This window comes from Cupressus sempervirens, chromosome 2 (assembly GCF_028749045.1).
Source record: "Cupressus sempervirens isolate cs-2001-9-10 chromosome 2, ASM2874904v1, whole genome shotgun sequence".
Lineage (NCBI taxonomy): Eukaryota > Viridiplantae > Streptophyta > Pinopsida > Cupressales > Cupressaceae > Cupressus > Cupressus sempervirens.
Genome location: NC_143119.1, coordinates 757,721,485 through 757,735,108, shown reverse-complemented (window position 1 = coordinate 757,735,108; position 13,624 = coordinate 757,721,485). Strand labels below are relative to the sequence as shown.

The 13,624-nt window shown below is 34.0% G+C and overlaps 1 protein-coding gene across 1 annotated transcript in view; it reads right to left on the bottom strand.

Annotated features, from left to right (window-relative positions):
• Positions 1-13,624, bottom strand: part of LOC149575635 (uncharacterized) — an 86,571-nt gene that overhangs the window by 57,838 nt on the left and 15,109 nt on the right. Inside the window, exon 4 of the mRNA XM_089815401.1 lies at positions 7,892-8,004. Coding sequence (XP_089671527.1) covers positions 7,892-8,004 — 113 coding nt within the window. The remainder of the gene's footprint in view (positions 1-7,891; positions 8,005-13,624) is intronic.

The window sequence follows — 13,624 nt, the reverse complement described above, 5'->3', positions numbered from 1 at the left end:
TACGAGATCCAGGAAAGTTTGGATATTTGGACCCAACAAGTATACCAGCTTTGGAAGATCTTGCCATCTTCTGCATCACAACCAACTCTAGGGACGCTTTCTATGCCTTCTTCTTCTTACTTCATGTTTTGTAATTGTATCGTTCCCATTTTGCGTTTCTGTCCTGAACATTTTTGGATGTCGTTCGGAGACGACTTTCTTTTTTGGGGGGGATGATGTTGTCAAGAAACTTTGGTAGTTAGGCATTTTGGCATAACTGAGGCAGTTACACAGGTGCGACAATTCACCTTGCACCCCCTCGGATACGATATGAATGTACCTTCTTCATAAGAAAAGGCATGTTGTGCATTGCAAATGTAACCTTGTGTTCGATGATTAATGAATATATAAGTTGCTTCTGAGTTCTCTACATTTCTTGTATCGAATACCTTGTTCTGTATCTATGCACTAGTTCCTTTTACCCACTAGGGTGAACAAAAGGAATGTCTTAAATTCAATTTTGAGGAGTGGATAAAGATAGGCACTACTTTTGATAAACCCCCTTGTATTCAAATGGTCCACATTTGGTTGTTCCTTCATATGTGTCTACTACTTTGAATTCGACTATAAATTCAAATTTAGAGTTTGTTTTTGATGTGAGTAAAAATACAGCCTTATGACCAAGAACACCAGGCAAACTGTTTGGAGTCATTGGCTTTAAAGATTGTGTATGAAAGGTGATGCTTGCATCAGTATGATAAGAGTTGGATGCTTATTTGTTGAAAGTTTTTGAAAGGCAGCAATTTTTATATCATATATCTGACTACAAAGAGATAAGTATTGATCTTAAATTTTTGTTAATGAAACTATGAATAGTGTTTTCCTTGAGCATTAATCTCATGTGTCTCTTAATGATAAATTTATCTTATGAATTATTATTGATCTCTCCCTGTTGCACGATGCATCGATGAAATGATGAGAGATTTATGAAGATGAGGATGTCATATGTAGCCATGGGATTGAATTGATGATACTGGAAAACTCAAAGGAAGTATATTTAGCTTCCGAGGGAGGTTACGTGACAAAGGCAAATGTCAATCCCTTTGAAAGCTTGTGTGATAGTAAAACAATTGGAACCAACTATATTATTTTAGCGATCAAAGTTGTCCCTGCTAAGAGGGGGTCTCAGTTAATCTCAACCATCCTTACACGTATTGTCCAAGTTGCAATCCCTTGGAATTGCATTCTTCTCTGGGAGAAGTTTAAGGTGAAAGCCCTTGTTCCATCTTCTACGAGTGGGTATGGTGGATCACCCTCTAGAAGTAGGCATGCTGGAAACGCATTCTTCTCTAGTAAAAGTCTAAGGTGAAAACCCTCCTTCCACCCTCTACGAGTAGGTATGGTGGACCACCCTCTATGAGCAGACATGGTGAAAACTCCATGACTTTAATTTTATGTGCTTATGAAGTAACCATGGTAAATTATGTTATACTGAGATAACAGGTTTTATGTGATTTATCATTGACATCTTTGTTGTAGCTATGTGTGTCTTCCATACTAAACATCTCTCTCTTGCTAAGGAGTGTTGAAGATTGTAGTTGCGATAGAGATCTTTGTCTCTAATTTTATGAAATAGAAATATGACCGTTACGGTCATCTTCAACAAACAAAGATATTTATGATTATATTCAAGATAATATTATATGTAGAGACATGTCAAACAAAGAGGCATGTGTTTGGAAATATGAAGAGACCTGTTTTTGGAAATTGAAGAACCTTCAAGTGTAATATGAAGTCTCTCTCACTTAATTTATATATGTGATTACTTAGTGTAATGGTTGTATCGCATCAAGTAAAAGCATTGTACTTGAACATTTATTATTATCAATAAAAGATGTATTTTTCTGGTGTGGCTAGGGTTTTCCCTTCAAGTTGAAGGGTTTTCCTAGAATAAATGTCTTGTGTCTCTGAACTTAGGTTTCATTTTATTCATCATTGTTCATTATTCTAGGGAAGACATTAACAAGAACAAGCCCTCAAACTAAATCCTTTCACAAGGATAAAGGCAAATCTTACTCTGCTCATCAAAAAGGCTCCAATTAACCTCTAGATAGCTCAAAGAAGATAAGAATTGTGTAACTACTGCCACAAATTTGGTCACTTGATAAAAGACTATCGAGATCAGCTTGCTTCCAAATAGTGGAAGCAAGGAAGGTCTCGATCTAATGTCAATATCACACAACACCCAGAGCAAAAAGAATATGTAATTTATACTTCCATGGTGAAAAGCCCTCCAAATCATGTGAAGTCTTGTACTTGGCATATAGAATCTAGTGGTTATCGACACTTAACTCATTGGCATGAATGGGTCACAGACTTCTCACCTTTCACTGATTTGGTCATTTTTTGTGGAGAAAAGTATATTGTTGTCGACAAGTGCAATGTGTAGATATAGTCTAGAGGTTGGAATCTCATATTTTTCATACAATATGTTCCTATTACGGAATTGAATCTTCTCTTTGTGAACCAAGTTATGTGGCATTCTCCTCAGCTTGATGTGGTCTTCAATTCACGCACGTGTTTGATAATTGATTGTGCGACAAGCACTACTATGGTTGTTAGCATCGAGGATCGTGATTTGTAGGGCTTGTGGATTCAGGTGATTCTCTTGAGCATGCATTTGCAACTAAATCATCTTTCATCAGCTACATAGCCATTTGAAGATTCACAATCTTGCTCAGCTTGTTCGGGAGGATCTAGTTCTTGGCTTACCTGGGATTCAAACTCAGTGCCACCAAGTTTGCGGAGCTTGTCAGGTTGTGAAGCAACACAAGACACCATTCAAGGATGGTGACTCATGGCGAGCCTAAAAGGTATCGTTGTTGGTTCGCATAAATGTGTTCCAATGAATGCATCTTATGTCACTTGTGCCAGATATTTCTTGACTTTTGTTGATGATTTCAGTCGTAAAATGTGGGTGTACTTTCTTATATAGAAATCAAATGTGTTTACGGCATTCCAAATATTTAAGGCCTTTGTAGAAAATGAGTCAAATTGTCCTATAGTCACTCTTAGGTCGGTTGATGGGGGGAGTTATGCTTTTCTGCTTTCTCTGCATTCTGTGATACACACGGCATCAAATGCCAATTAAACACACCTTGCATTCAACAACATAACGACATTGTTGAACGTTGAAACTGCACTACAACTGAAATGCTTAGGTCAATGATGGAGCATGGGAATGTTCTTAAAAAATTTGAACAGAAGCAATATTCACAGCAATCTATCTCCTTGATTGGCCTCCCACACAGGTTGTTAAGGGGAAAATTCCTAAGGAAGTTTGAAGGATCAATCATCTAAGAGTTTTTGGCCCTTTAGCATATGTTTGGATTCCATATGCCAATTGCTCTAAGTTGGATTCGAAGAGTTGGAAACTTATGTTCATGGGGTACAGTGACAACCACAAGGCTTGCTGGTTGATTAATGTAGAAGTTGATTTTCTTATCTTCGGTCGTGATGTTGTCTTTGATAAAGAAATAGGAGTTCTTCAGTTTTCCTTGTCTGTGCAAAATGTTGGGAATCAATCTTTGAGGGCTAATGATTTGGGTGTTTATCTTCCACTTGGTTTACCTGATAAGAAGGATGATGAAAACTCTAAGTTTGATGATGCACTACATGAATTTCCTTCGGATGGTGCTTCTCCTATTGAACATGTTCCAACTATTCCTCCTATATTTGATGTTGGCTCTTCTACTCTTCGGCTTAAATGTGGGCTAAAACCATCAATGATCTTCATCTTGATGAGCTCATTGAGGGTAGATCTTCTAGATGCAAGAGGAAGCAGCAAAATACAGTCAACTTTGCTCTCAGGGTCAAAAATTCATAGTATTTTTTAGCCTCAAACATATAGTAAGGTTAAAGGGATTCCTAAGTGGTACAAAGCTTTGGAAGCCAACATCATAGTCTTTTAAAGAACAACATTTGGGCCTTATTTATCTCACTCCAAGGAAGAAGCCCATTAGCTGCAAATGGGTCTAAACGTTGTGTACAAAGCTAACAGAACCCTTAACAATACAAAGCTTGTCTTGTTGCTAGGGGTTCTCCCTAAAAGAAGGCATTGACTACAAGGAGACCTTGCTCCTATAGCAAAAATGAGTACCATAGGGCTTGTCCTTTCCTTAACAACTCTATTTGGTTGGGAAGTCCATCAAACGAAGCTAAATGTCTTCCTCAACAGTGAGTTGCAAGAAGAATGCAGACACCTATTTTCAAGGTTGCTAGAAAAGAACATTTGTTGTGCAACACTTTATGGTCTGAAACAAACTCCTCAGGCTTGGTACATAAAAATTGACAAGTTTGTTTCAAATAATAGTTTTCAAAGGAGTCAATCTGATTCTAATATGTATGTCAAAAACACTAGTGATGATATTCTTGTTCTTCTTGTCTATGTTGATGGCCTTATTATCATTGGATCTAAAACAGTTTGTGCCAATCCTTTGACATGACACACTTTGAACTTCACTATTGCTTACGCGTTGAAGTTTAGCAAAATGAAGGTAACATCTTCTTATTTCAATCTACATATGCCTGCAGTCTGCTGGACACATTTGGGATGCAAGACTACAAACCTACATCAACACTTATGGAGAAAAGGTTAAAGTGGGCAGCCTTATCTACCTTACTGCAGTCTTATCTACCTTACTGCTACTAGGCTTGCTCAGTTCTGCATTAAGCTATATTTCACACTTCATGATAGCCCCCAAGGCTGATCATTGGGCAGAAACAAAGCGTGTGATGCATTATGTGAAGGGCACTTCTAATTTGGTCTTTTGTACGGCAAAAGTCACAATCCTAGACTTAATGGTTTTACACTAAGTTAACAGATTCTCTACAGCAACCCTGAAACTCTGGTTCAACTCTGTACAAATTGTGGTCCTTGTCAAATTCTCCCTGAAATCTCTTGCAGAACTAAGAATTTGCTGCAAATTCTGTCAGAGGAACCTGGACAGAATTTGCAGCGAATTTTGAAACCACTGGCCAAACCTAGGCTGAATTTGGTCTGAAAACATTTTTTAGACTTTTTTAAAGTGTTTATTTTTGCCTAATTTGGTCTATTTGATCACCCCAACCCTAAAGTGACCACTAAAAAGACCCAACAAGATGGTTTATATGTCATTTATGCATTTGCAAATGAAAATGAGAACTTGCTTATAGAGGAAATCCAAATCGATAATAGGTGACATCCAAATTGACAATTATAGAGGAATGTCCATAAAAAAGATATGATATCTTTGAATCCAGTGCATAAAATTTGAATCTCAAACTTTTGATCTAGCATGGTTAGAAATCCTATAATCAATACAAAATATAAATTCAAATAATTGCACTAATCTTTTGATAATTCCTTTCATTCTCAAATTGTCCCCTTGAAATGCAAATATGTCCCATGCATGTGACCAAGCAAGTGTATCATGCTGTATGTATGGCTAAATGATGCAATTAATATCCTAATGAACTGAAACATGAATATGGTGGTGTATTTTACTATGTTGATTTACTATTAGCATAGTGATGTATGGACTTGCTTGTTGCTGCATATATATACTGTCACCCACATACATATTTTAAAAAAACATGTCTTTGTACAGATAAACCCAAAATGAATCCGAACCCAACCCCCAAAAAAAAAAATCGGATGAATTTGGAACCCAAATCTAGAAACCGCATCTGTAGCGGAATCTGAACCGGCAACTTAGGTTTTTACATACTCAAATTTAGGAGGTTCATTGATGACAGAAAATTAACATCTAGGAATGTTCTCAATTTGGGACCAGGTGCGATCACATGGACTAACAAGAAATATTAGGTGGTGGCTCTATCTTTGACAAAAGCTGAGTATTGAGAAGCAGTTAAGGCAGCTTGTGACACAGTTTGGCTTCAAAGGATCCTTTTCAGACATGCAGATGTCTCAAATAGATCCTACTCTCCTTTACTGTAACAATCAAGGGGTGCTCAAACTGCCCAAGAGTCAGGACTTCCGTGAAAGAACCAAGGATGCTGACCTTCATTCTCATTTCATTCGACAACTACTTGAAGACGGTTCAGTTCAATTACTATATGTTCACACTACATATCAGACAGCAGATATTCTCACTAAGTCTCTGAGCTCAAAAAAGTTTGTAAGATTCAGGTCATTCTCAAATTGTCCCCTTGAAATGCAAATATGTCTCATGCATGTGACCAAGCAAGTGTATCATGTTGTATGTATGGCTAAATGATGCAATTAATATCCTAATGAACTGAAACATGAATATGGTGGTGTATTTTACAATGTTGATTTACTATTAGCATAGTGATGTATGGACTTGCTTGTTGCTGCATATATATACTGTCACCCACATACATATTTTAAAAAAACATGTCTTTGTACAGATAAACCCAAAATGAATCCGAACCCAACCCCAAAAAAAAAAATCGGATGAATTTTGAACCCAAATCTAGAAACTGCATCTGTAGCGGAATCTGAACCGGCAACTTAGGTTTTTACATACTCAAATTTAGGAGGTTCATTGATGACAGAAAATTAACATCTAGGAATGTTTTCAATTTGGGACCAGGTGCAATCATATGGACTAACAAGAAATATTAGGTGGTGGCTCTATCCTTGGCAAAAGCTGAGTATTGAGAAGCAGTTAAGGCAGCTTGTGATGCAGTTTGGCTTCAAAGGATCCTTTTCAGACATGCAGATGTCTCAAATAGATCCTACTCTCCTTTACTGTAACAATCAAGGGGTGCTCAAACTGCCCAAGAGTCAGGAATTCCGTGAAAGAACCAAGGATGCTGACCTTCATTCTCATTTAATTCGGCAACTAGTTGAAGATGGTTCAGTTCAATTACTATATGTTCACACTACATATCAGACAGCAGATATTCTCACTAAGTCTCTGAGCTCGAAAAAGTTTGTAAGATTCAGGGGGAAATTTGATGTCATTGATAGATTGACCATTAAGGGAGGGTATTACAATGATCTCTTCATAATATCTTTAATATTTCTTATTTAATGGTCAATGTTGTAACTTATGTAGATATTATAACTTTCCATTTCACAATTGTTTCTTTATAGAGACATTATCTTTTGTACCTCTATAAATGACCATCTTATCATTCATTTAATTCATTCATTATTTTACCAATTACCTGCATAATAGCTTCAATCTCTCAGCGTTTTACATTTGAGGACTACAAAAGCGAGCACACTATTAGTGCAAGTGGCACTGGCATTGCTTGTGGTTCATCTAATGTTCTTATATCATCTAATGTGGATAATGATGATGATGATGTTATTAAGGATGATGATTTAGAGAGTCCATTGGAGCTTGATTTCGATATTTTTATATTGATATTGAAATTGAAGTTTGAACCAAAAATATTTATCATGCAAAATTTAAATGACATTTAAGTTTATGGTACTCTTGTTGTTTATATGATTATATTTAATATTCTAATCTTAATTCCAAAATTTAAATGACATTTAAGTTTATGGTACTCTTGTTGTTTATATGATTCTATTTAATATTCTAATCTTAATTCATACTTCTAGGTTTTATAAATATAAACATATGATTTTTACATCGAATGGGCAAACAGAATCCCCAAACACGAACTTGAACCTAAACCCAAATCTGAACAGGCAACTTCGAATAAATTTTAACTCTACTTACAGATGAATGCTCTCCTATATCCTAAAAATCAAAAGCAAAAATAAATCAAAAAATGAATTAATCTAGTAAGAGTGAAATGAGACAAATTAATTAACCTAATTTTGGACGAAAAAATTAAGAGTCTCAAGATGCTTGGTGCATTAACATTCGAATGAAAATAAAGATATAAAAGGCTGATAATATTTTTTCACCTGAGAAAATGATATAATAACTGGAAGAATATGTGTTACACAATCCTGGGGTTCCAACAGTTTACCAAGGGATGCACAACCCTCAACAGCTAAAAGCCTCACTGAATCCTGGTCTGTAAGAAAATATTATTCCAGAAAACAAAGGATGGACTTGTTAGAATAAGCCATAAAATTTGTTAAAACAAAAATCTTCTCCAAATATATTGCTTTAACACTGATTTACCAGATAATGTATTAAATAAACATTGGCACCACAATCAAGCCCCTTACAGAATCATCAATGTGGAATATTATATATGTTATAACACATCTGAAAACAAATTTCAAGATTCTCAAATCTTACTTCCCTAAATAGTGTACACAATTGATAAGTAGAAGATAATTTTCCACAGCAAGTCAACTTTTGATATTGATATCAGAATTGATAAGTGTGCACAATATCAAGTTCTGCTGAAGGACTGAATGGTCAGCATAATGCTGAGACAACATGAAATACACTGTAATACTCTTGCAGTTCTCAAATAAATCTATTAACTCAAGTATGTTATACCACAAATTGGCATGCCATAACCTTATAACTTTTCACAACTAGACTAACCCACTTGAGTGAATTATCTCTTGCACCTGGCGCAAAACATCATACATGGCTAGACTGGCTTGAAACTTTGATGTCAGTTCTATAACTGGCGAATTGCAAAGTGACATCAAGCAAGAAGTTTATGCACAGAACAAAAAGCCATGGATAAAAGGGAAATGCAGGGAAGTGATGTGAAATGTGAGGAAGTGTTTCCAAGTGGATGAAAATAATTTCTGGAGTTTTGAGATAGCAGGGAGCAGCAAATGATATATACCTATTAAAATATGTGAAAAAATTTAAAACGAAATTTATAGCTGTTCAATTGAAAAAAATTGAATTGGTAAACTGCCAAACATCATTAACTATTCTAAGTGCTGAAGTGAAATTCAAATATCATCAAAATCTATTACATTCAACATTCAAAATCCAGCATTCAGAACTATATTTAAATCTAACTTGAAAACTGAAGAAAATGCTAAAATAGAAGCCTGAATTTGTATTCTTATATTGTCAACAATCATGAAAGCAATTTCTGAAACTAACAAAGGAAACAAAACATCTATGGTAGTTAAATTTAAAACTATTGATTCACAGTGGTAACCAAGATCAAACAGAAGAAGATGTAATTCAGGTTGCTTAGTTTTTAAAGTTCTTGTGTATTTTCGCATTTTCAATTTTTTTTATTGACACAAACATTCAAAGTAAATTTCTTAATATTATTCTTTTCAAAACTTTTATGTTCTAGGTGTCAAAACTTTTGGCCAAGGTTATATAGTTGACGGATAGAGAAAATACTCATGTTGGTAACCTCTATGAAGCCATGGACAAGACCGAGGAAGCCATCTCATTCGTATGGGTCAAACATGAAAGTATGAACATATTTATCACATTATTGATTGGAGGTGGAACAAACAACTACCAACACATTCATGCTGTTGCATTCTTCCATCCAAATATTTTCTTCTTTGATTCATAAATGTTAAATGAAGAGATTATGGATGGCCTTAACACATGCATATAAAGGATGGTCCCTAAGGAGGGCTTTAGGGACATCATTTCAAACAAGTAACTAATTTAAAATAGCCCAATTCACCTCTATGTATTTGGAGCTAAGTCACAAGGTTCGATTTTAAAACCACCTTATATAATTTGTATAATTATAAATTGATTAAATTGTCAAAATTGTTATTTCTCAAAGGATCACTGCAAATGTAATAGCACTACCATGTTTTGGTATGTGTGTTCCAAATGGCAGCAACCTCTAATTTATAATGAGCAAAGGCTAAAAAGAGACAGTGACATGTTTATTCAATAACTAGATATTTATATAATAACAAATAATAATCTCACATAATTATTACGAAGTAATTGGAAAATATTTGCTTGTTATTAACAATGATCAAGAGATCAATTTATACGAGAGACTGAACGATGTTTCCTTAAGAAACAATCATAAAGAATAGAAACATTCTATTATGGAAACAGAAAACTAAATATTAGAAACATTCTAATATTTATAGAAGATTACAATGGATAACCATTAGATACTAAACAAAGATAATAGAAACTATCTATTATTGTAATACCCTCCCTTAATGGTTAGTCTATCCAGAGCACGAAGCTATCAAAAAGCGTACAAGGCAAATTTTCTCTGCTCAAGGGGCTCCGCGCTGTTCGCTATGGACTGCGAACCAGATTGCTTAGATAGGGTAGCTAAGCGCTTCCGACATTCAACTTTCATGTGACCAAACTTGTGGCAATAGTTGCACTGAATGTTCTTCTTCTAGGAGCCTTCTGAATCTAGATCAGAGGATGTCTGCTAAGAAGACTGCTAATAGTACTTTGGATAACGCTCAAAAACTTTGCAAATAAGCATAATGCTCCAATAAAAATTGCAAAAAGCCATGATTTTTGAAGTGAAAAATCAATCAAAACCCAACATGATTTTTGTAGTGAAAAAACAATCAAAACCCAACATGATTTTTGAGGTGAAAAAACAATCAAAAACCAATACAATTTTTGAGGTGAAAAATCATTCGAAGCCCAACATGATTTTTGGGGTGAAAAATCAATCAAAACCCAACATTACAAAGCTTCATTTTATTTTAGGAAAAACGGTAAAACCCAACAAATAATTTTTGAGTAAAAAATTACGAACCCACAAAGTGATCTCATAGAACTTTGCAAATTACAAAATCGAAAATTTTTAAGGGAAAATTCATAGAAACCCATAAAAAAACAATTTGAAAAAAAATATGAAAAACCCATCAGAAATTTCTTTTTTTTGAGGAAAAAAATTATAAAAACCCACCAGAATTTTTAAGGGAGGTAAAACACAAGACTTTGCATGGTAAAGTAGCAAACGCAAACAACATGCAAGTACATGCAACCCTCAAAAAGTAGACTCTACCCAGAAAAATTAAGGGTGACCCAGAAGACAGCTTGAAAAACCCAAAAAGAATATATTGTCGATTTCTAGATTGGCTGCCTTGAAAATTAAGGCACAAAAACAGACGCACCTAGAAAAATCTAACAACCTAATTGAACTCTCAAAAAACCCACAAAGAATCTAGAATCCAAAAAAAAAAAAATCAAACTCAAAAATTAGGGTTTTGAACAAAAACGGCCCTGCTACGAGAAAACCACAAAAAATGGCCAAAAAAAAATATCTGGATAGAAATGGGTTGCAAAACCAAACCAGAAGTCAGCGGATTCAGCTCTCTCAAAATGGAAACTCTAGTCGGATTATAGAGAGTGTTGGAAGCAAATATGCATGCAAATAATTTCGAAAATAAAAGGCAGATAATTTCAACCAAGAAATTATAATTATTTTCAAATATATTTAGAGTATTGGCTCTGATACCATATTTGGAAAATATTTGCTTATTATTAACAATGATCAAGAAATCAATTTATACAAGAGACTGAACATTGTTTCCTTAATAAAACAATCACAAAGAATAGAAACATTCTATTCTAGAAACAGAAAACTAAATATTAGAAACATTCTAATATTTATAGAAGATTACACTAGATAAACATTAGATACTAAACAAAGATAATAGAAACTATCTACTATCGTAATAATAATAATATATTATTTAATTAATATATAGATATATATTAGATCTCACACATATATATAATATATATTTATATATCTTCACTTTACTCTCATAGTTTATCCAACTGAAGCTACCAAACATCAACACTCCCTCTTAGCTAGGGAGGAATAAACACACGACAGATATTACACCATTGGTAATATTAGTAAGGACAAATTTCAAGGGTATCTTTGATCAGAAGAAATCCACCATTTTGCTATCACATTTGATATCATGAATATTGGTCTTCCATAATATCAACATATGATATTCACCAAATACTCTAAGTAACATTTTGATATCACATTTGATATCAAAAGTATTGGTCCTCCAAAATATCAACACATGATATTCACCAAGTACTCAAATAGAGTTTGATATCATGAGTATTGGACTTCCAAAATATCAATACATGATATTAAACAGGTACTCAAATAAGTTTGATATCACATCTAATATCATGTGTATTAGTCTTCCAGAATATCAACACATGATATTCACCAAATAATCTTTGAGGAATGGCCTCCCAGAATGTTGAGATGCAAAATATTCACCAAGCATTGTAAGTAATGGCCTCCAAAACATCAAGTCGCATGATATTCACCAAGTACTCTCTGTAATGGCCCTCTAGAACATCAATTTTTCACCATGTACTCAAAAAATGTTTATAAGGTATGTGCACACAGATTCTCATAATGCTTACCATATAAGCATTGAAGACTATATGGTTTTAATGGGCCTACCCCCTGTGTACATCATGAGGAAGTGACGACTTCCAAATGATCATCACTTGTATTTGCAGAAGTTATTAAAAGGTGACGATCTTACAATAACTTAATTTTCTATTAAGATGGATATTTTATGATGTCTATGCAAATCATTATAGATTATACTTTGCATGGTGCACACAGACTTTGGAACTCCCTCTGAATATAAATCATTTAAATTCCTCATTCAAAATTGCCTTTAAAAAGTGTCAAACCCCCTCTGAGTCTAAAATCAATCTCCCTTTCCCTGCAATAATAATCTCAGAAAAGATCAAGACCAATAGCTCTTAATAGTATATTGAAAATGCTCAAGGATAATAATAATATTAGGAATAATCAAATATTCGTAATAATCATTATAGTGCAACATAATTACTCTATTCAAAATGACATTTTTATTCAACAATATATTTCAAGTTCATATACTATTAGAAATAATACTTAATTGATTTCAATATCCCTTATAAAAATGTATGCACCTCATGTGCATTCACATTTACCTATCCATTGGCGTCGGGTATTGTAAGTCATCTACTTTGATGAAATACAATACCCATAGAATTGTATAATCTTGCACTCGATGTCCACTATCCTATTGCCATCTTTAATAGAAGACTCCTCTCCTTTATCGATTACATGTATGATTTTTTTTTATTCCATCCATTAGTAACTCATAGATATATATTCTTATTGTCAATGTTTATACTTTTCTCATGCTTCATGAAGATATTATTGCTAAGTGATATCTCCCTTATTTCCCACTTTACAAATTTTATCCTAAAAAAAAACTTTTATTATTTGTTATCCCCACTTTAAATTAATGTACCTTCCATGCTACCATAATGTTTAAGTTTTCTCAATGTAATATATTTCTTTTAATTTAGGCAGCCCTCCTTAACCGCTTCTTTTCTTAATGAAGATAAAACATGATTTCAGTATGAAAAGGGCTTTTAGTAAAGGCAATAATATCCTTATATTCTATTGGGTCCATGTCAGACGTCTTCACAAAGTATCCTAGTCTTTGTTTCATGCGAGTCTTGTCTTCTCTACGCTGCTTGACTGTATCTTAAGTTTTTTGTCTCTGCTATTACATCCCAAATTTTTCCCCAATTTTTAATTTGATCATAACTATTGGTTTAATGAATTATTTATTTTCATGATCATATGAAATGAGTTAGTTATTTATATACATTGTACTAACTATTAATGATATGGTTGGTAATGAATTATTCTTTTCATGATCATGTGAAATGAGTTAGTTATTTATATACGTTGTACTAACTGT